General features: G+C 37.5%; 1 protein-coding gene across 1 annotated transcript in view; it reads left to right on the top strand.

Annotated features, from left to right (window-relative positions):
* The window catches only part of COG5 (component of oligomeric golgi complex 5), a 42,248-nt gene extending 18,368 nt beyond the window's left edge, over nt 1-23,880 (top strand). Inside the window, exons 6-10 of the mRNA XM_019621662.2 lie at nt 394-555; nt 1,973-2,072; nt 21,417-21,527; nt 22,885-22,947; nt 23,756-23,880. Coding sequence (XP_019477207.1) covers nt 394-555; nt 1,973-2,072; nt 21,417-21,527; nt 22,885-22,947; nt 23,756-23,863 — 544 coding nt within the window. The 3' untranslated portion in view covers nt 23,864-23,880. The remainder of the gene's footprint in view (nt 1-393; nt 556-1,972; nt 2,073-21,416; nt 21,528-22,884; nt 22,948-23,755) is intronic.
* The last annotated feature ends 269 nt before the right edge of the window (nt 23,881-24,149 follow it).

Here is a 24,149-nt window from a genome sequence, read left to right as displayed (position 1 = left end):
AAGTATTATTTGATTGGCAGATACTGGAAAATTCAAACTGTAACAGGCTTAAGATTTCTGGACTTTTGCAAAATAAAGTGATTAGTTTAGCTGGTGTTTATAGAACTATTTATAGAACTATTTCTCAAGAACACCTTGAATTGGGGGTTCCACATAGGTCTTAAGGAAAGAGCTAGGAACTGTATTGAACTGTGCAGGATGGCTACCTGACAGATTATGTGATTCAAGTGAGAAGCAGGCTGTTATTCAGTACTCAATTTTTTTCAAGTGTATGTGCTTTGATAGCAGAAAGAAAAAACATATTGGATACTGTAAAGTTTGTATGATCCAAAAAGGTTCAATGCTACTGGGTACTTTAATTTAAAATGTACTAATGTTGGCTCATCCTTTCAGCCCAGAAAAGGCCTTGAAAGACTCGCTGCAACAATATGAAGCTGCTTATTTGTCAAAATCCCTATCTCGACTCTTTGATCCTATCAATCTTGTCTTCCCTCCTGGAGGTCGGAACCCTCCCTCTTCTGATGAGCTTGACAGCATCATTAAAACGATAGCCAGGTATGCACATATAATACATTGAAAAATGTAATCTTTGGTGACTTTTTTTTTTATGTTACAACTTAAGAAATGAGACTTTGTTACCAATAAAACATTGGTTACTCTTTAGTTCTAGAACTGATTATCATAAAAATTAAGTCAGAATTTCTCTTCTATGTTTAGTTGTTCTGGAACAACTGAAACATTCATTTAGTTTAACTGTTGAAGCTTACAAAGCATGGGGAAGAGAAATTTTATACCTATTGTATACCTTCATTATTCTGACTGTATCAAAGATAAAGTAATAGTTACTTGTCTGCAAATGATAATCCCTGATGTAAGTAATCTGTTACAGTGAAATCGTGAGATGATAGTTGATGATGATGATTCCAGTTAGAATTTGTAAAATGAGATACTTAAATTTGCAGGGGAGTATTTTCACTCCTAAGACTTTGGTAAGGACTAGTCTGTAATAGAGCCTGAAAGTGGTGGGCAATGTTCTCGCACTGTGAGTGTGCACGTCAGTGTGTGTATGTGTGTGTTTTTTGGTTAATGTTAAATACTGACAGTGTACTTGTGACTGGGAGTTGGAAATGCTCAGAAAATGCATATCTGTGTGGCTGTTGATGTTATTTTCCTCCTTGCCTTAGGAAAAGGAAAAATGGCATTCAGCTCTGGGTCACACAGCATAAGAAAGACATAAGGGCTGGAGTAACTCTCCTGTGAAGAGAGGATAAAAGAGTTGGGATTGTTTAGTGCAGAGAAGATAAGGCTTTGCGGAAAGATGGGGAAGGACTCTTTATAAGTTCTTGAGAGAAACTAATCGCTAGCTGCATTACATTCACTTCAGAAGCCCTTTGTGCTTGTCTGCATTCACACTAGAGTATATATGAATGCAGCCCCAGCTGATGGAGATCTGTGGGGTTCCATGAACAAGGAATACTGGAAGTGATTTAGAAATCTGTTCTGTCTTCCATTTGTACCCTGTCACTCCCTTGGTGCCTTTGTTACTACATAGTATTGCCTAAAACATAGCTTATTAGTTGTGTCAAGCTAAGGCATCCCCTGGGTATTTCTGCACAGCTCATGTAATTCCAGAGTTGAATGACTGTGTATTCACCTGTAATGTGTGAAGGCTGCTGCCAAAGCTTGAATGTAGTTAATTGCAGTCAATATTTTTGAATGGCTTACTAATAGTGATTTCAAACTGAAGTGTCATTCCTAAACTTTGCTCATTTTTACCAGAATAGGAACATTCTGCACATAAAATTCCCAACTGACTTGTTAAATTGTAAACTGAATTACAGTGCCTAGAAAGACTTGGTTATGTATTACTTCTTCTAAGCTGACTTTCTGTGTAACTGTGTATTTGTAGGTAATTCTTTATCAATTAAATACAGCACTGCTGAGTTATTAAGATTTGCAATCTTTCTTCTAGTGAGCTAAATGTGGCTGCTGTTGATCCAGACCTCAGTTTAGCTGTGGCCAAAAATGTGGCAAAGACCATTCAGCTCTATGGTGTAAAGTCTGAACAGCTTGTAAGTAATCTAAACATTTTTGAAACTTCTATTTTTTTCTGTGTAGGATGTTCTCTTTTTTGTAGATTTACAACATAATAGTAATGCAGGCTGGATAGACAAAACTTTAGAAAGCTTTCTACTTGGAAATATTTTCAGTTAAGTTTTGCCTTCAAGTATACAGTCTATGGATTGCAATGCAATTTGTGTGTATAACTGAAAACTGAAGTTGTCCTATTAATTAAAAATAATCTTTTGTCTTTAAATAAAATCAAGATTATTCAATTCAGTTTAATTGTGCTCTCTCTGAATAGCTTTAAAAATCTGAAATTCAACAGCAAATACTTTGTTTACCATATCTGTTTAATGAATTGTATTGGAAGTTTGCATTCTAATGTATGGGAAAGGAATACAGGTGAAGCAGTCATGAAGGCAATAAAGAATATTTAAAATTTTTAAATAAATCTAGGTACTGTGATTATTTTGCTATATTCTTAGACATTAGTTCTTAAATTGAGTCTTCATTTAAAGATGCCAAATGATGGTGCCATAATTTCAGACTAAAGTTTGCTCAAGAAAGAAATTAGTGTGTTTACTAAGTTGGCAAGAAACATAAGTAAAAGGAAGTAAAGTTACATCTATATATATCTTGGTGTGTAGAGTCAAATACTGGCATACTTATCAGCTGTAACTGTGAAGGCACCAGGGTCTGCTGTGCTCACCGCTTCTATTAAAGTTTGAATCTGGCCAGTGGCTTGTTCAGCAGTGTGCATCATTTTGTGATCAGCCAGCTGGCAATTTCTTAAGAAGCCCTAAGGAAAAGGATTTGTGGAAGTAAGCTGAAAAATACGTGATTTGTGGCTTTGTGTTAGCTGACTGTAACTAAAATAATGCAGGAGTTAAGTGGGAATCTAAGCCCTTGAACTACTTGAATTCGAGTGAAAATAACACTTGAAACTGAAAAATCAAGAGACAGGATTAGTCAAACTGACAGAATAAAAATCCTTCAAGGATATACCTGCAAACTGTAAAACAATACAAACTGTATTGCACTGCTACTTTTTTTTTGGGGGGGGGTTGTTTTGTTTTGTTTTTTGTCAATTTTTAATTTCTTTACTGATATATATCTTTAAAAAAAAAGAAAAGAAACAGGAAGGGTTTAACGCAGTGCCAAGGTGTATAGTGTCATCTTTAAAATACTAAAATACCTTCCCTGGCCTCCAGCTGCCTTTCCAGAAGAGCATCTCTCACATGTCCTACATCATGCTTTCCAGCCCTGTAGGATATAGTCTAGAACATCTAAATGCTTTTTTTGTGCCTATTTTTGGGCGGACAGATTGAGCCTGAAATGTTCGCCATGTGTAGAACAGGAGCTATGTCAGACACCACTTTTTCATTACACTTTTGTGGTGTAGCCAAGAATGCAATCTTCATTCAGTCTTGCAATCCAGTTTACAGTATTAGCTTTCTAAAGCTCGGAAGGGTAACCATTTAACATTTCTGTTCCGATGCCTGATTTCTGATAGCTGTAGTCTACCAGTGCTAAAGATGGAAATTGAATTTCCTGGAGAAATTCACAACAAAGTTATCTTCCAAATTAAAAGTAAACAAAACAAAAACAAAACAAAACAAAAAAGATCAGATTTCTCCACGAAGAAAGATAGAAGGGTACTTTTAAGAATCGTTAGGATTTTTTTAAATTGTTTTAGTGTTGTTGGCAGGTTGTTGTAGGTAGATTTGAATGGTGAGAAAGTCAAACAAATGTGAACTTCTAAAACTGCAGACAGACTGATATCAGGTTGCTATTTTTTCAGTCCCTTCTAGACGAAATAATTATTTTAGAAAAAAAATTACATCTTACTAAGACTTGATCACTGATTCTTTAGCTAGCTTTAGATAGGATAAGTAACAAGACAAGTATCATTCAGAATTTTAACTTTGAGTAATAGCAGCATATTGCAGTATGGACATGCAGAATTAAAATAAAAACAAGAACAAATGATCTTTTCTAGTGAATCCAAAACGTCTATTCCCATTGCTCGTGACTTTATACACTGATGGCTTTTGGTTTTCCTGTTTCCTCTCACCAGCTGTTGCTGTGCCTCAGACCTATTCTTGTATTCACCAGTTCAAATGATTTCAAAGAAGATATAAATAACTACTTGTGAGCAGTAGGTAGATTGCTGAGTGAATCTGAAACTTAGTTAACCCTTTGTCAATGCCTGATGTTGTTGTATGCCATGACATATTCAAAATTATTGTACTTGTTTCACTCAGTGTAATTATAGATGTTCTTATAATGCAGAGTTTGAAGGTGTAATTACATGTAGCATTAATTAAAAATATATGTAAGACTATTAACTTTTAACCTCATCACACATCCTGTGTTTTGTTAGGTGATGCTGAGTAAGGGTGATTGGTGTATTTTCTCATTTCATTATTATTTTGTGTCTTCTTGTTCACATTTTCCTAAATCACACAGCCCAAGCATTCTTATAATTATTACAGACGTTACAGATTTCTGTTCAGTTAGCATTTCTGTCCTTGTCATTCCCGATCAGAAAAGAGATTAAAAAACCTGATCTTGTATTTTGGGTAAGAATGAAATCTTCTTCTGACTTTGCACATTGTAATCCATTCCATACTTTATAACATACCTACTGCTTATGGAGACAGATTTTATCTGTTAACTATTTTTTTGTACAAGTAAGGGCTCCCAAACGTAAAAAAACAAGCAAACAAAAAAGTACCCACTACATTTTCTCTTTAAGAGTTTTTAAGGGGGTTCATTATTCCAATTTGCAAATACCCTAAGTTACCATTTTCACTGTCATGTTTATCTGGCCACATAAGGGAAATCAAATGTTTCATCAGATGCTGACGGTAAGTACAAATGGAGGGGAGAGATTCACGAGAAACTTCTAAGTTGCATTTCCTGAAAACAAAGAAGTAGTTGAGTAATTTTCTTTTTTTTTTTCTTTTTGTGAATCTGTGCTGCTTAACAAAAGATCAGAGCTCACAAATCTGCCTCTTAGCTTTTGACCCATTTTTGTAATTTGTTGTTGAGAAGAGACAGAAAAAAGGGCTTGTATCTTACCAGCATTTTCATTAGGTAGCTTTGAAATGGCAGCAGTAATTGCATGTTGGGATCCTCAAGGGTAACGCTCTCCAGATGTTTTTTGTAATGTAATATAATCAGAAGAAACTTTTTGAGCATGCACTACTATTATATGTATAAATTATATACATAGAATCATAGAATGTTTTGGGTAGGAAGGGATCTTTAAGATTATCTAGTTCCAACCCCTCTGCTACATGCAGAGACATTTCCCACTAAACCAGGTTGCTCACAGCCCCATCCAGCCTGGCCTTGAATGCTTCCAAGGAGGGGGCATTCACAGCCTTCTTGAAAATGAGGGTTATGTTTCCCCTTTTTGGACAAGTGGGAACTTGAGTAGACTACCATGACCTTTCAAATATGATGGATAGTGGCTTGGCAACTTCATCCACCAGTTCCTTCAGAACTCGTGGATGGATCTCATCAGATCCTGTGGACTTGTGCACCTTAAGGTTCTTTAGATGGTCTCGAACCTGATTTTCACTTGCAGATCTTCCAAGTCCTTATTGTTGCTTTCTGCAACTTGGGCAGTGTGGCTAGAGCCCTTGCCAGTGAAGGCTGAGGCAAAGAAGTCATTGAGCACCTGAGCTTTCTCCACATCCCTCGTGACTAAGTCTCTAGTTTCCTTCCGGAGAGGGCCCACATCTTCCCTGGCCTTCTTTTTATCACCGATATACCCGTAGAATTTCTTCTTGTTTTCCTTTATGTCCCTGCCTAGATTTAACTCTGTCTGGGTTTTAGTTTTCCTAACCTGATCCCTGGCTGCTCAGACAGCTTCTTTGTAGTCCTCCCAGGTAACCCATTCCTGCTTCTGCTTGTTATGGACTTTATTTTTGTGCTTAAGTAAGTCCTGGAGCTCCTTGTTGATCCACAGAGGCCTCCTGGTATTCTTATCTGCCTTCCTTTTTCTTAGGACGTACTGCTTCTGGGCTTGGAGCAGAGGTCCTTAAATACTTACCAGCTTTCTTGGGCCCCTCTTCCCTCCAGGCCTTTTTCTTATATCACCCTGTCAAGCAATTAGTTCCCTGAAGAAGTCTGCTCTCCTGAAGTCCAGAGTAGCAAGCTTGCTGTGTGCTCTCTTTGATGCCCTAAGGATCTTGAACTGCACCATTTTGTGGTCACTACAGCCAAGGCTGCCCTTGAGCTTCACATTACTCACCAGCCCCTTGGTGAGGACAAGGTACAACGTAGCACCTTTTCTTGTGGGTTCCTGTACAATCCACCCTACATGTACAATTGAAGTTTCAATATTTTCTTCTCACATCCCATCGTCTTGCATAAACCCTGTGGTGCATGCATGCCACTTTGAAGACTCCTGCTCAAGCTTGATTATCTGCAGTAATGCTCTGTGACCAAGAAGATTTTGGCTGTCCATTTTTGGAAAAGAGAGGTGGTTGATTTCAGGAGTCTTTTAAATCTTTGAGTTTCTGTTTTTTTGTGTCTTTCTTTCTCCCGGTATGCTTCTTAGATTGTTCTTTTATGTATATAAAAATGAAAATGATAGTCACTTTTTGATTGGAAGTAAGACAAAACTACATTTCCCTAACTTACTAGGTGTAGTTTTATCATTTACTGAGTTGAATTTTGAATGTATTTGAAATGTTGTAATTTTTCTCATTACTAGAAATCTCTTTGTTGCAATTTTGCAATCACTGTGTTTTGATGTGACTGCTGATAGGGATGTATTATTTCTCTTGCTAATCCTTAGAACTGGATGTCTTGCAGAGACAAGTCATGAAACATTGAGAACTAAAAGCTCTGGAAGTTTACAAGATTGGTACTTTGGCCAACAAACAGAAAAATAAATTCTAAGATCCTTTGTCGTCATTGAGATGGCAGAATCCTGTTTGGTCATCTGGTCTATTCCAAGTAATATTTACTGTTGTCTTTTTTGTTGCATTCTTTCTGCCTTTTGAGTGATCATTTCAGTTATCTTATATATTATGAGTGGAAATGTAAGTAATGTATGTTCTTTTGTGCTATTTTTGTTCAGTTTTGCATGTAGGTGGATTAAAACACACTAACACACCCACAAGTGCACCGAGATGGAATGTGTTGTGCTGTGAACATGACAATGCAGTTGTTTAGAGAAGATGCAATTCTCTTACTTCTTGAACCTGAAGGCTTCTTAGTGGTTTGTTCCCCAGAGTTACAGCCATCCTATCAGACTGTCTTTAGTAATTGTAGTCAGTCTCACAGCAGTCCTTCTTCTCTTGCTGTCAGTGTTGTGGAGGTTGCCTTGCCACCTACTACCATAAGGCTTAAGTGCCAGAGACAAGGGGGCCGGTGTCTTTTGACCATTAAACAAGCAAAGGGCAATAGTCAGAGGCAGAATTGTAAAAATCAGGTTGTCTACTTGCTTTTTGTAGCAGGTGGGAGTGATTATGCTAGCTTTTGGAGGATCACACTGTCTTAAAAATCACTTTTACGTGTCATGGTGTGTTTAGGTTTAGGCAAACACTAGCTCACTCTGCTGTGCTCCCAGGACAGCAGGGCATGTTCCAGCTTCACTTCAAGCCAGGGCAACCAGCTCGGGCCGAGCACGTTTCTCATTCAGCTTGGAGCACAAACAGAGGAAGATCAGGTCTGGTTGTTTACAGAAGAACAAAAACCTGTGTGATCACATTACACTAAGCAGATTTATCCTATGGCTAGGGTAGATAGTCTGTGGGAGCTGTGATTTCCTGTAATTGGACAAAGTTCCTAAATATGGAAGGTTTGTATTTTTTGGAATTATAAATTTTAACAGATTGTCCAAAAAAGGGATCTTTCCAAAAGACAAGAGGCTGCAGGCAGATGACTTAATGGAGATCTTACCCACTGTCAGACTTGCAAGCAATTATAAAGGGGAAGCACTCAAAAGATGGAGAAGGAGAGTGGGTGTAATGAGGGAGGAAGGAAATACAGAATTTGAATATTTTTTTTAAATTCTCTTAACTAAATATGGTTGGACTTGTGTCGTATATGTTACAAAAGTTATGAATGATGTGGAGGCCCAAACTACAGCCTGTGTGCAGTGCTCTGGGAGAGCTACAAATCTATCCTTTGCTCACAGCTTATGGTAGGTGCTTGGCATCTGCTCAGGATTTTACCCTAGGCAGTGAGTGTGGGATTTTCTGATTAACAGGTTTGCCTAGTGTAAGCTGCCTGAATATTTTTCAGCTGTAGAGAAGAGAATTTACAGTACTTCCTGGCATTTCAAAGAATTCTTCCCCTGAGCTTCTTACAAAAACTTAAGGTGGTATTTGGTGTATTTTATACATTTCAAAGGAAAAATGCTGAAGACCCAGGAAAAGAAGTGAATTCAAAGATTAAAGAGAAGACGTAAGTGTCTCAAAAAGTAGAGTACCCACACTGAAGTTCAAACTGTTACATATTTTCAAAGGCATGACATTGATTCATGTATTAAAAGCCTCTAGTAGTGAGCATGCCAAAAGGCAAAGTAAGAACTTGACATTCTGATCCCAGAGGCAATGGACTACTGCACACTTGGTGCACAAGTATATTTGTCTGGATTTTTCTTTGGAGAACTAGGCATTGAAATTCTGGCTTGTTTTCAAGGAAAAGTCAGCATCAGATGATATATGTGATGAAGAGTGGGAAGGCTGTTTCTCACTATTTGGGATCACAGTAGTATATGGAGATTCATTTACATTTACTTAAGTAAATATCTGAGTTACGTAATTTTATATATGGTTTTAGAACGTGCACCAGTAGCAGAATACTAGAGCAGTAATATGAGCAGTAATATGGTAGTACAGTAAGATTCTTGGGAAGTAACAGGGAAACCTTGAATTAGCCTTGTATTGTTTGGGCTAATGTTTAAATGTGAATCAACTCCAACACAAAAATTCTATGAGTAAAACTAATAGACAATATATCTAAACTTTATCTGTTCTGAGTGTTTACTGAGATCTCCCTTTCAGTTAACTGGTGCTAAAGATTGTAATTGGAACTGTGTTAGTAGAATGTATTATTATCCATGATAATTACGAGTAACATGTTTTTGATCACAGGTGTTCTTACTGCATTATTATTTAAGAAAGAAAATACCAGTAGAGAGGATGAGAAACACAAAAATATAACAATTTACTGTAATCTTAACCCCTCCTTCCGAGTAAAATCCCAATCACTCACTGCTTGTCCCCACAGAGTATAGATGTAGAAAGAAATGCATCTGACTGACCTCAGAACAGTGAATGTAAGTAAATGAGTTTGGTCTCATCTGTTTGAAGGCGAACTTACATCATTGAGGCTTGTTCTGATTAGTGTTGGCCTCACTTCAAAGATCAGCAAAACGTGTCTGTTTTTGCTACAGAAAGGATGTGTATTAAATTGTTCCACGCTGTCGTTCTGATGTTTATGTTAATATCTGTCTCTCTGTCAAGAATCCAAGGTTAGCAAAGACTTCTGACTGCACTCAGGACCTGCTTTGCTCTCCTAGCTGTGAACTTCCTCCCTGGCATGGGATGGAATAGTCACATCTATCCAGCGAATGGGATGTGCCTGGGCCCTGAGGCCAGCTGGCAGAAAGCAGGCTGCTTTGGGGCTGGTGAGGGCTCTCCTCCAAACACAGTGGCTGCCTGCCACGGCCCTTCTGGGTATAATCTCTGCAATGTGAAGCCATGATCTATCTCTGGAGATCAGCTGGAAGAATAGTCACTTCTTAGGCCAAACGCTTGCTAAGGACTGTCCCAGCAGTTCAGCAGTGGAGATGATCATGTGCACAGTCCAGGAACCTTTCCTAATGCTGTTTAATTTATTGCTGTGAATGTAGCCAAGATGTGAATGAAATCGAAATAGAGCGGCATGCAAAATCTGTTCAAGAGGAAGCTTAAAATGCTGACAGATTGGGGTAATTTTTACTTGCATCTGGAATTCATGCTTTCATACTTCTGATGTAAATAAATCTCTGAGGCAAAAGTTGGGAGATGCTGGTTTATTCCTTAGGAACGTTTCTGGTCTTAAGATTTTCTTAAAACACCAGAGCTTTAAAAGATATTCTTTCCTAACCATGTTTTTCTGTCGGTGATGCTTGTCAGCCGTATGTGACTGATTTTCATATAGCATTTGCTGTTTCTTCCAGCTTTTTAGCCCTTGAAAAGAGCACTTATCAGTGGTGGTTGTAGCTGGTTTGCAGCTCCACATATTGCTGGCTGTGTGCTAGGAAGCTCTTGGATGTTAGGTTTTGTCAGTGTTCAGGAGTTCACCAGTTTCTTTTGGTAGCCAAATCTTTCTTTGAACCAGCTGAGATAACACCTTCTTGTGTGCCAGTGCAACCAATGCCTTCTGTAATTCAGTGTCCTATTTTTAGTGAATGTAATGGATTGATATATAGGCTGAGTAGCATCCATCTGTCTGTCATGCTCAGATATTTTTAGAGCACTGATCTTTGTCATGCTGATCAGCACCAAATGCATTACATAAGATTAGCATCAAAATATATATAATGAAAAGTCAGCTTTGCTGCAGTTGTTCTTAAATTATTTTTAGTATTACCCACAAAATTTGTATGGCTCAGTGCATTATCCCATCATAGTGTTCTATCTGTACTGTATAGGGATCATTTTAAAGTTGAATTTCTCTTCTCTCGTATCCTTTCTATCACAGGCTTTCTTCCTGAGGATTCAGATAAGATTAGTAGAATCACAGAATCCTTGGAACTGGAATGGACCTTTAAAGGTCATCTAGTCCAACTCCCCTGCAATGAACAGGGACAGCACAGCTAGACCAAATTGTCCAGAGCCTGAACCAGCCTCACCTTGAAGATCTCCAGGAATGGGGCATCCACCACCTCTCTGAGCAGCCTGTTCCAGTGCCTCACCACTCTTACTGTAAGAGATTGAAAGTCAGTGATACATGTTGCAAAGATTTTAATAAATGCCTACTTTCCACTGAGATTGAAACTAAGCCAAACGATTTATCTCTCATTGTTCTTCAACACAGTTTGTATTTGAACTTGTCATTTGCAGGTGCAAGATTCCAAATTCTGCTTTACTTACATCCTCAGCTGCTGTACTGTTCTTTAATGCTGCTTCAGCAGCTTAATCTCGTACTGTTACTTCTAATGATATTTTCAATTTTCCACTTCTGCTGAATATTCAACGCTGATATCTCCCCATCAAATATCTCTGATCCACTAGCTAGCTATTTAGAATGGGTTGGAATTAGTTTTGTTTTTTTTTTTGAGTTTGCAGAGTCAGACTGTGAGAAAACGGTCTGCATTCTTCTTACACTGCTCTAGAAAATTTCTTTCAAATTTACTGTGAAAAAGCTGGTCATTTTTTTGAAGTATGTGTATAAACTAGTTTGTAATTACTGACGTTTAAAATAGATGACAACTTTCTGCACATCCCTCTCATCATCATAACTATTTATGATATTGTCATAGTCTTACAGTTTTTTCTTTTCCTTGATTTCTTTCTTTCTGGGTTGATGGTGCATTTGATATATGGTAGTCATTATAAAATAGGCTGCAGTTTGTCTTTGGTGATGAAGTTCTGAAAGCTGAATTCTGTCTTGCAGTGGCTTCACAGATCTTCCTGAGAATTTCTTTCTGAGATTATAATGAAATGTTCTCTGCTCTTCATTTATACTTTTAACTTTTAACTTTTAACTTCTAACAATCTCTAATTTATTGTTGTTTCTCTTTAGTTTGTAAACCTTGTTGCAATAAAGAGGATTCAGACAGAAAATGCTAGAAGGCCAGGTGGAATAGAGAAACAACACTTAATTCCACTTAAACTCTGAACTGAGAAAGAGAGAGCATATTTACATGGAATTTTCATGTCATTTGTCGAAGAAAAAGTGTCTATCATGTTTGATTGGGGAAATGAAGATTTACATAAGCTGTTTTCAGTGAGTTATTTAGATTATAAACAACATGAATGCCTTGCTTTTTCCAGAATTGAAAAGGCCAAGGTGTATTATAAGGATCCAGAGGCTATATTGGAGCATCTTGCTGCAATCTTTGAAGTTGTTGAGAAGTGTAGAAATGCGAGATGTGGTTTAAAAATTGAAATAATGCAAAGATAAACTAGTTGAATGGGAAGGACTGAATCTTAGTCTTTTCTTAGTAATCATGGAGACAAGGTTTTTTTCTGAATCTCTCTGTCTATACTTAGTGTTTGACTACAAAAAGGCAGAAAGGGGCTAGACTAAAAAGTCCTCAATTGTCTGCCTAGTCAAAAGTAAAAATATCCATAACGCATTGCAAGAAAGAAAGATGTTGATGTAGGAGGGCTATAATTCTGCTTTCCTCTTGGGGAAACAGAAAGGATTAAGGACGAAAGCACCTGCTGGACTGACTTTACTGACGTATTCCTGAGGGGAAATGTACCTCATACCAAGCAAAAAAAAAATTGTTTTGCTCATTTAATTTGTACAAAGTCTCTGAATTAAATGTGTTATACTAACAAGAAATATTATAGTTGATGTGAGCCATTTCTCTGTTTATTGCCCTATGAGGTTTAGGTATCTTTACTTCCTGTTCTTCTCTCTCCCCACTCCAGTCTGATACAGCTAAATTTAACTAGCTGAATAATTCAATGAAGTAAGGGAGAACAGGGAGGAGATGGAGAGAGCAGACACTGCCTGGAATCAAATTCTTCCAGTGAAGTGAAGATACTGCTCATATGCTACCAATTTTGCACCATCTTTAATCTCCATCAAATTTATGAGACTTGTGATGGTTCTGAATTGAAAAGTATGATGAGTTCTCACTGGAATTTTCTCACTGGAATGGCATATGCTAAATTTCTCATGATCATTTTTTTAGTGTGTTTTTACAAAAATTAATCTATATCTTATATTAGGTGGTGTTACATTGAATTGTGAGTTTTCTTTTGAGGGTAAAACACTATTCAGGACATATTCTAACAATGAAATTTGTCTGACAGTTCCAGGGAAATGTATCTAGTCCTCCTGTCTAAGTGTCGAATATTGTGAACTTTGGGAGGAAGTATGAAATGTAATGAACTCACAAGTAGTCAAGAGCAATAGGGAAATGACACTTTGGGAAAGGTTTTCTGTAAATAACAGGTCAGTTGGTGTAAGTAATGTAAAAGATTAAGTTTTCCCCACTTCTCTTTGAAATATGTGTATAAATTGTTTTACACTAGTACCTTGACACAGTGTTACTGTCATTGAAAAACTTGGAACAGTACTATCTAAATGAGAGAACATAAAAATATGAATTCAGAATTAGGCACATTAAAGGAATTCATTAATAGGTATTTAAATAGAATATGTAGGAGGCTATTATATACTAAAATAATTTCAGAAAAGATTACTATTTCACAGTAAAATAACAAAACCAAGAGATGGCAGTGGGTCTAATTTGAAAATGGTTAGAGGTCAGCTAAGGATCTCCTTTGTTTTAATGGAAAGATCAGAAGAGTTTTTTAAGGAGATTCACATTCATTAGGAAGCTACTTACAATGGCCAGAAAATATTTAGAAATAGCTAGCTGATAAGTCACTTTAAAAAAACAAACCAAACATTTAAACTTAAAAAAAAGAATTAAAAATCTAGAGGAGAGAGTTGCATTAAAAAATAACTTCATGAAGCATTTTCTTCATTCTCATGTTGTCTTTTGCTGGTTAGATCGTGACTCACATAACAAATGTGTGATGTTAAGTGATACTGGCTAAACTCCAGAAAAAATCATCCAAGTATAAAAGGCTGGTTTGGGGAGTGCTGTGTGCTTCATTTTATCTTGCTGGGAAGGAGGCTAGAAGACTTCTTTAAATCTACCATGCAGTTTTGTTGACAGGTAGAAGAAGAGCAAGACTGCACAGTCCTTACTGCATTTTGTTGTACTGTGCTCTAAATCATCTTCTGCCAAGTTAATTCTATTATTTGGCAATTGATTGGCAATAGTTCAAAGTATGTTAACATTGTAATGTATTTTGTATTTTATAATTATGGAGCAACACTAATTAGAGTTCGACAGTGTTAAGCTCCTTTGTAAATTTCCACAGTGTAGAAGTATTAGAATCCCAGCTAATGTGTGGACTGGATACAAAAAATGGCAAATGGCAATTAAATAAATTGATTATGCTTTGTATGTATATATGAATCCTATGATGTTGAACCTCCTGATTTTCTGTGTCTTGCAGATAGATGGATGCTTTTCTCATCTGGAAGTACATTCTCAGTAGTCCACTTCGTTAGGACCAACAACTATTGTGATAACATAAAATGTGATTAATCATTCAGTCATTATTCTGGCAAGCATGGAAAATTTAGTAAACTGTTACAGTCAGAGATACCAGGACCAACACACATTGTCTCTGAAATCTCTGGAGACTTGGGTTAGGCAGTTGGGTAAACCGGAGTCTTGAAAAAATGTCAAATGCAAGGAGCAGGATTTTCAGTTGGCAAGTGATTGCAAGTGCTTTTGGTTTTTTGATTTGTTGAGATTCCATCAACAAACTGGTTTTAAGTGAATAAGTGCCAGCTGCTTTTGGAAAGTGAAGTTGTTTTAAAGCATCTCATTTTTGAAGGACCATGAAATCACTTATGATGATTTTGTCCATTGCTCTTTGTCTCTTGTGATTCAAAACATAGAGATAAACCCTGACATTTCTGTTCCAGAAAGGCCATTTGCTGCTTTCCTTCAATTTTTTCTGGTTCTGAGAATATTAAAAAAGAAGGGGAAAAAATATATCCCTTGGGGAACAATTTGATGGTTACTGTTGTTCTGGCATGTTTAGTGTGAGCATGGTGATGGGTCATTTTTCTTTGATAAAGGACTTAACTGTCCCTCTCATGTTAGTTTCACGTGTTTCTTCCCAAAATGGTTATTGTGGAAGATTTTGAATGCCTTCACTGAAGAGCTTCTTTCCTGTATTCCTCAAATGTAAAATTTCCATATTTCTGAAAAAATAAAAATAATAAAAAAAAAATGCTGGAAGCTACAAGAATGTCCTGAGGGTGCAACAGAAATTTTTATGCTTATTTGACATTTTTGCCTGAACTCACAGATGATTTCCCTCCTTGCCTTGAAATATTCCATCTCTGAAAAACTAGAAGTCATTTCAAGAACTTAAATTCTTATTTATGATTTATTATTAATTTTTAATTGGTTATTTTTAAAGCAGGGCATTCATTTTAATTTATTCTCATTTATCAAGGACCTCACATTCCCTCGATTCATTCGTATTTTACACTCTAAATTATGTCTCTAATTTTTTGCAAATTGTTCTCCATGTACTAATACATTAGCTGGCATTGCTAGTGGAGTTCAGATTATTATGTATTTTGCTGTTAAACAGTGTCACATTTTTACAAAAAAAAAACAACAAAAAAAACCCAGCAAACTGTTTCTGGTAATCTTCCGTTTTACTTAGGTGGAAAGAGATTGTAAAAGGCTCCTTCAGCCATATGGGGAACATTAAACTAAATAGTAAATCATCCCAATTATTTGTAGCTTATGGGAGAAATCCCAGAGCCGAGCCCTATTGACTCAGAGACTCTGAAAATGGATTCTGTGTTTTATAATAAGTTGTTGTGATCAGGCAGGAGGCCAAGTAACAGATGGATTGATTGCTTTCTGCCAGAGGTATGGCCACATCAGCTGCCTCTATTAGGAATGTATTTATTGTTGAAAATGTCAGCTTGATAATTGGAGTTCAATTTGTGCTATCAAAACATATTAGTCTCATGATCCTAGAGTTAGCTCAAATGCATTCTTGAGAGGCTCTACTTTAGTCTTATTTTGATTTAAGATCTTCTCAGTACTCCTAAATTACAATGTTGTTTCCTGCTCTTAAAGAGTGGGTTTGCTGTGGCTGTTTCAGAACAGAGAAATGAAATAAATGGAGTTTTCTAAAACTGTCGTGAAGGATGCGCACAAGATCACAGTTACTTAGTGTAAAACTGAGCTTTTTTTACAAAATGTGCTATCTGTGAAGGGAATGGCAGCAGAGCAAATCAGCAAATCAACGTTTCTTCTGAGCTGCCACCTGTTGCAAAAGGGGAGGTTAGGCACCTCCCACTAAAAACAGTCAGATTACAGGAAAAGAAGCACCAGTAGGTTTGAACATTCCTACAACAGTGACCACTTCAGTCAGCCTTTTTTTATCAGCCAAAAGAGAATTGATAGTTTTATTTTTGTTTTTACCTAAATTCTACATTCACTGCTTCATTGGATGCTTGGTCTGGTGGGTGCCAACCCAGCCCACGGCAGGGTGTTGGGACTGGTGGGTGGGTTTTATGGTCCCTTCCAACCCAAGCCATACTGTGATTCTGTGATTTGTGGTGAAAACAAGAATTTACCGCAAAGAAATCACAGCACATGTCTTAACGTGAAATCAAATCCACGCTGTCAAATTAAGTATCTCTTCCTAGACAGTACACGTGCATCTGTTGTTGCTCTAGATTCCCACCTGCAATCTGGAAATGGGGGGATCAGGTTAGGGTTCATATTAGTGAAGGATACAAACTAAAATAAAATCCTTCACATGATTCTGAATTAGATCAGACCACAGTGCCAAGTTATGGCTTACAGTTCTCTGCCATGTGAGGCTGAAGCAGATCAGATGGCCTTCAGCTGGCTTGTTCCTCCTTGTGACACATTTTTTTGGTATCAGCTTCTGCAAGTGTCATTTTGGGTTCAGTAAACTACTCAATAAATGTGTCAGCTATTTCATTTATTTATTGCTGAACCTGAGCAGACTTTGCACTACTGAGCTTTATTTCCTTTAGAAACCCTATTAAAAATAAAGTGCCTGAGGAAAACAAAACAGAGGCAGAAGCTCAGCTGAGACGCAGCCTGACAGTTGGGTCTGGGCAAACATTTCCTTAGAGCTGCAGTTGACTTCAGCAGGAACTTCCATGTACTGCCTATCTCAGTTCTTCAGTACCCACAAAAAAGAAGTATTCAGATGCAATATTAGCATATATACCCATGTTTCCAGACATTTTTTCATGCAGAGCTGTGTACAACTTGTACAACACTACTGTCACAAGGGTTTTATGGTGAGCTGAGTTTATAAAAGTTACCCATTACAGGAAGCAAACTTAGGTCACTTTACTTCTAGTTCTGTATTTCAGTTTCCCGAGTTTCATTTGTAAGTTCACTAAAAATGAACATCTCAGTCAGTTGTCAAGAAAACAGGAGGGAAGATTCACCTCCTGTAACTTCATTGCCTATAATGAAGACACTTACAGACATTGAAACCAGATCTGGATTCCCTTAATAATCAGTGGTGAGGGGAAGCCCGCTGTATTTTAAACTTACATGTTAGGATGAAATTGACAGTGCCGTAGAAGGGTCTGGTTTATGCCATTAGTTTCAAAGGACTATATGAATGACCATTTTGGCTGTAGACAGATAAAATCAGCTGAGAAAGCTCTTCATTCATATCTCAAGATAGACAAAACTTTTTATTGTTTTATAACTTAGTATAGAAAAGCATAAATTATCCTTCAGTTATACTGTAGTTTTTTCTGCAAGCATTTTCAGATTCAAATCTTTATTTTGTGTACTTTAAAGGATTTTTAGCTAGAAGCATCCTTAGGCCTGTCCTTAAGTGTTTTTCCAAATGTTAATCCATAAGCTTTGAGTAATGAAGTGCTGTGGGTCTGTGCTGTAGGACACAAGTGAGTACTGAACACAGAGCCCCACTCCCTCATTCAGTCTGGTACCGAGTTTATGGCTTCTACCATCAGGTTTGAGTCCTTCCTCCGCTCAAATGCCTTTCTCTTGCAACATATCTTGATAAGGTCCTTCCAACTAATTTCTCTAAAGTATAGCCAAATCTGTCTCTCATGAAAAATCACCCAAATTGCTGCTCCTCAGATTATGTTGAATTGGATTTTTAAAAGAAAGTTTTCTAACCTCCTTCTTCCAGCTGCTACACTGAGCAAATTTCAACTTCCTGCCTTAGAGAATGTCAAAAGGGCAATGCCTCCAGTGTTTCATCCTCATTTTAGTCTAACAGTTATCCTTTGAAGTTTCTTCAAATGCCCAGCAGAACAGCAGCTCATTTTCACGTTCTTGAGTGTGCCACGAGACACAGCCCTTGTGATGCATGGAGCAAAAGCCCTTGCTATATTAGCTTGTGGAGACTTCTCTCTCTCACTAGCACCTAATATTGCCACTGTGCTGGTATTTCATGCTAGCAAAGGGAGCCAATACTGACGTGTTACCTATCCTAGAATTGCCACTTGCTGGGGTATGGAGCACCTGTGCTTTGCTAATGCCCACAAAATCGTTGTAAACACATTTAAAGGTGAAAGTGAAATCAGTTCACTCAACTGAAGTGAGAATAAGAAATCTATTGCTGTGTTTAAAGATAGATACAGAAAAGTGGAACAGTTATAGTCCTTGTTGCTGCTCATTTAGGTCTGGCCTCTGCATAGTTCCTTTCGGTTTGTTTTCAGCTAGCAGACTCAAGCCAGCCTGGTTCCCAGGGCAATTGATCCCTGGAGATGGTATCTGATCTTCCAGCCCAACACTGTTTTTTAGCAGTTGTTTTCCCCAAATAAATTCTGATTTGGGATGAAGGTACCTCTTCTGTCCTCCCAATTCCTATTTAGCATAAATTCACTCTTCTGGCATTCTGCGATTTTGCATAAATATAAGTGATTAAAAAGTAAACAAATGCTGACTCCACTGCTCTCTTCAAAAGGAATTGTGTCTTATAGCCGAGTGGTTGTGGCTTAGTCACACTTATTTGACTTAACCTATTTACACAGTGCAATTCCCAGCAGACAGATTACAGAGGAAGAATTACATTACCACTGTGCTAAAGTGCATAAACTACATGCAGCACAGTACTTCAAGAGTTCTTGCTATATAAATGAGAATGGTGAGTCTAATTCATTGGTAAAACTGAGTATCATGAAAAAGAAAATGAGGATGATTTGTGTCTAAGATAAATGGGCTATAAGCACAGTTTGTTGGGACTGAGGAGACACAATGATAGTATTTTCCTACCTGGATGCACTGAATAGTGATCAAATACCTGAAATCCAAGTATATGCCATTGGTGAAGTGTATATACATGAACTGTTGGGTAGACCTCAAGACAAAACCTTTTTAAGGCAAGACCATAGAAATAATTGTGGTTACAGCAAGGGAGGGACCACATGAAATTCTGCTGTAGCTGTAGCTGGAAGGATGGCATTCCTTGTGGGAAGCCATCCCAGTGAGTCCTGGGCTGCCCAGTGCCTACTGCTGCTTCACAGAGTTTTGCTTTCCTGAATTTTTGAAGGGAATTTAATATTGTAAATAATTTTAGGAGGATCGGATGCTTTTAAGGCTTTTTTTGATTTTGCCTGTAAATCTGTTGTGCTCCAGTGCTGAATGCAAGAATTCCTTGTTCTGCAGAAGGCTTATGTTTGTACTTGTAACCATTTTTATTTACCAGTTGAGCCTTTTTTACCAGCAGAAATTACACAGTTTAATGATTTCATAATGAGTTAAGAAAAAGAACTTGTGAGACCTTTGCAATAGACTCCAAGGAACTGAAATTGAGGTGTCTAGAATGTGAAATTCCACTGTCCTAATAGAGTCATTTATGTGTAATAGCTGTAAATGTGCAAAATAACAGCTGAGTTGAATAGTTTGTACAGTGCATCAAAAAAGTGTGAGAAGAGGTCAGTGTGGTGTGTGAGGTGGCCAGCTGCATGGAGAGGGTGTTGTGTTTCTCTGCACAGCTGTTTTGCTATTAATCTGGGAAGCTGTGAGTGTGAGAAGCAGAATTCTTAAAACCAGTCAGGTCTGTCAAATTGAAATAGTAGGAGGCAAACAGAATTGTACATGGCTTACATGGCTGATCTCATCAGGAAGGCAGGGAGCTGCTGAAATGATTTATTTATCAGCTAGTTGAAAGATGCGTTCTGATGTCAAACAATTAGAGATGTGTTAGAAAAGACTTCTGCCTCTGCAAAGGCCTCAGAAACATGTTTATCCTTAAATAAATCCTAAATTTGAAGAAATTTGAATGAACTGATACTGTCACTCTAGTGTTGTGAATAAATCTATGTTCATGTGTGCTTGTGAGAACTTGTCTAAAACTTCTATTATTAGCAGTGCTGGCAAACAGTAGATAACTTTATTTGCATGATGATGGCTGAGTTTATGCTGAATGAAAGGTATGGGATATACAGGAATAGGCTTTCTCTAGCAAAAATTTGTTTTGCATATCTTGAAAATTTTCAGGCAGTGTCTGTTCCTCTTCTTGAACTATTTTTGTTACCGCATATTTGGTATTTCAGAGGTTTCCGTAGGACCTGGAACTGGTAAATATGCACCTCATGAAAGTTTCTTGATGACTTGTTTAAGGAGTCAAGTATATTTTTACTGAGAGACTTCTGGATGTAGGCATCTTCAGGAGTTTCCTGGAGGATAACTTTGTATCCTGAAATATAGATAGCTGGTGAGAAGCTATATCCCAGTACAGCTTTCTTTTAATAGCTATTCTTGCTGTAATATTGAGATATGCTTCTAAAATTCACATGATATTTTGTTGATCTTTGTATTCCATTGGCTTTCTATGCACAAGAAAATTTCTGGTTGTTTCCCAATTACAATTTATTTTATTTGAAATTATAAATATACACTGCAGGATCCTTGCAGAACTGTTCTGGATTTAATTGCTGTTTATGTGTCATCCTGAAGCTTGACTTCTGTGGTAGTAATAAAAAGCATGTAGTAGTGTTTAAAAATGAAGAGTTAATTTTCTCATTTTTGCTGAAGGATTTGCGAGTAAAACTTTCTAAGGACAAGAATAGCAGTTTTGGTCCTTGTAATTCTGTTTTCCTGCTCACTTATGTAGTACAAATCATTAATATGTACAAAGCTATAAGCCACCTTTTAGAAAAAAAACAGGTCTTAGGGAAATGCTCGAACAGCTGACAAAATCAAGATCTGAAAGTGCATGTACTGTTTGCAGTTGTGCTGCTGCTGGCTTATACTGCATCCTTGGACAGGTGATTTCAAATTCTTACATTATAAAGTTGAAGATGTGCAGGGAGTGGGTATCTGCAAGGCTCTGAGTGCTGTGGTTTTGGAAGCTGAGACAACTGTCTTTCTTGGTTGTTGTTTCTGTTGTCTCAATTTGTGTTATACGAAGATGGCAATCATGTGAATGGAGGCGAGTTCAATGGAAGAATATTGGGACTGAGGAATGAACTATGGCTCTCTTCCACAATCTAAGTTTACTTAACTAAAAGGTAGAGGAGATACACCAGTTAAAGAGTTGATGCTGTTCTAACCATTTCTGCAACCGCTGCAGCTGTCTACTCAAGGAGATGCCAGCCAGGTGATTGGACCTCTCACAGAGGGACAGAGGAGGAACGTGGCTGTAGTTAATTCACTATACAAACTACACCAAGCAGTTCTGAAGGTAGGCTTCCTTGGATATTCCCTGTCTTTCTTTGCTGTGCTGCATGTATATTACCCTACTTGCTGGTGAGAATGCTAACAAATATTGACAGATTTGGGGTTGATAACTGCATCTTGTTGTACATTTGTACAGCTTTTCAAGACGTGGTTGGCCCTTTTAAGCACTGCTATGTGATAAATTGTCAATATTAAAAGAGAAAGGAAAGATGTCTTTGTAGAGAGTAATCACATCTCACAGCCATTGTTATGTTTTTTTCTTATCACAAAACTCTGTTTTTCTGCTGGTAAGTACGATAGCCCTTGCCTGCATCTGTCCCTACCTGAGCTTATCTTTCTGAGAAGACCTTCCCTGCTTTCCCACACTTGTAGCCAAATAGAAAAGGGGAAGCAAAAGGTGAAATCAAGAAAAGCGGCACCTCACATGCATCTCTGTGCATTGCTGCTGTGACCCAAGTCTGGCCTGGAAATGTTTTTCGTACTCAGCTCAGTTATGAACAATTCCAGTTTGCTGACTCAGTGATATCAGTAGTTACACAGCCTCTGTAAATTAATACAAACAGGTATAATGGTACTTCTAGTTAATCATGTTTAAATCCTAGCCTGATTAGAAACAGAATCATGAGTACTCCTGACCGTGGATATGTTTAAAGAATGTTTAAAAAGGCCAAAAAGCTTATAAAATTTGCTTGGATTTTGCAAGCAGATGGTAGATTAACTTTTAAGTCTGCTTTCTCTGATGTATTTAGTAATAAACCTCATGTGCCTTAGTGTTGGAGGGAGTTTGATATGATTCAGTCTGAGTTCAGACTGAGTTCAGGTGTATCTGGCTTAAAAATACTATTACATAGATGTTCATAACTGTAAGGAAATTGGTTGTATATTCCTCAGGTCATTCCTTGACTTTAGTTTGAATTTTACTGAAGCTGCATATAATCAGCTATTCAACATGTAGTATTACATACAAATTACAGTACTGAGAAAGAACGTAACCTTTCTTTCAAATGTTTGCTGTAGAGCTGCTTGTACAGTTCTCTGTAAATTCTATAGATCGCAGCAGGAGAATACACCACTTAATTTTATTCTGGTACTTTTGATCCTTCAGCTATATTTCAGTTGAAATCTGTTGAATCATTTCTTTGCCAAAGTAGCAACGGAGTCCATAGGAAATTTGAGAGTGAAGAACCGATATTGGTGCACTGAAAATTCTGTCTGTGTAAAACATTTTTGATAGTTATGTATAATGCATGCGTTACAAAAAATAACTCAGTATGTTTTAATATGAAATTAAGCATTGTTGCTTCTAACCAGTTTGAATGTTTATTAACATTTATTATGAACAATTACTTCAACCTTTGTAGGTTGTTACCAATCAGAACTCATTCCCAGCAGCTGCTGAGGAAACGATCACAACTGCCTTGAAGGTAATTGAACACCCAAGATTGAATGCACTGGGGTGAGGGCTGAGTTTTGCTTTGTTTGTTACTTGTAAAATGGTGGCTTCTTTTTGCCAAATATTCTGTAGTGTTGGTATATGCTAGCCAAAGATACACAAATATTCTGTAATTTATATTTTGCCCTATCTGCAGCTACATAAGTGTTGCATGTGCTAAGTCACAGCTTGAATAACGTTTGTATTTAAGAATATTCTCATAATGGATGGAACCCAGATGTCATCTGACTGTGAAAATAAATGCCTTTCTCTGCAGCATTCACACAGCAGTAACTGAATCCTTTATCGCTACCCCTGACACGCAGCCATGCAGGCACATAAAATTATGATCTTTATGCTGTCTGGTGCTTTTCTGAAGGGCAGTGTGGATGGGCGTGCAGCCCTCCGGGTGCTGTGGGTGACAGCTATCCACATCTATCCTGCTGTGCACTAATCTAGGAGCGGGTGTGTGCAGAGGAATGAAGGGCAGCTTGCCTGTCTCGGGGGAATGAGCAGCTGAACCAAGTGTGTATGCCAAAATATGTGTCTACATCTTTCTGATGCAATGCTTTATATACATAGAAGTAGTAAACAGCCTTCTTTATGTACCATACTGGTAAGATCAGTGAAAGATAAATGCTGTCTTAGGCTTTTGTCGTCCTATTTAGCAGTTTCTAATACACATTACTTAAAAAAGCACTGTTGGAACGAACTGTTTGTCAAGGTATTCTTGAGGTGTCAAAATGCAAGTGCTTGTAGTTTCTGTTCCTTATTTCTGCCTTTCTCTTATCCTATTTTAGGCAGTCCATGATCTAATGGGTAGTGCTGTTCAACCGTTACTGAACTCTGTAGGAGATTCAATAGAAGCTATTATCATCACGATGCACCAGGAAGATTTTTCTGGGTAAATACCAGTATTTTTAAAATTTACTATTGCCTTAGTAAGACATCCTGCCTATGCATAATAAATTGTCACTGCCATATGCATAATAAATAGTTATTGCTACAACGTCCTTGGAGCAAGAGCCCGTGTTTATTAGGGGGAAGGTAGGTGATGTATTATGGTCAATTAACACAGCTATCTATTGAAACAAATTAATGGGGCAGCATATGTATTCTTCACTTTTTTTTCCTCCACATCTATTGCATAAAATTCATTTTAAAATAAAAGGAAAACCGAGCAGGGGCCCTTTT

Source organism: Meleagris gallopavo, chromosome 1, assembly GCF_000146605.3.
Source record: "Meleagris gallopavo isolate NT-WF06-2002-E0010 breed Aviagen turkey brand Nicholas breeding stock chromosome 1, Turkey_5.1, whole genome shotgun sequence".
In the NCBI taxonomy this organism is placed as follows: Eukaryota; Metazoa; Chordata; class Aves; order Galliformes; family Phasianidae; genus Meleagris; species Meleagris gallopavo.
This window is presented reverse-complemented; position numbering and strand designations above follow the sequence as displayed.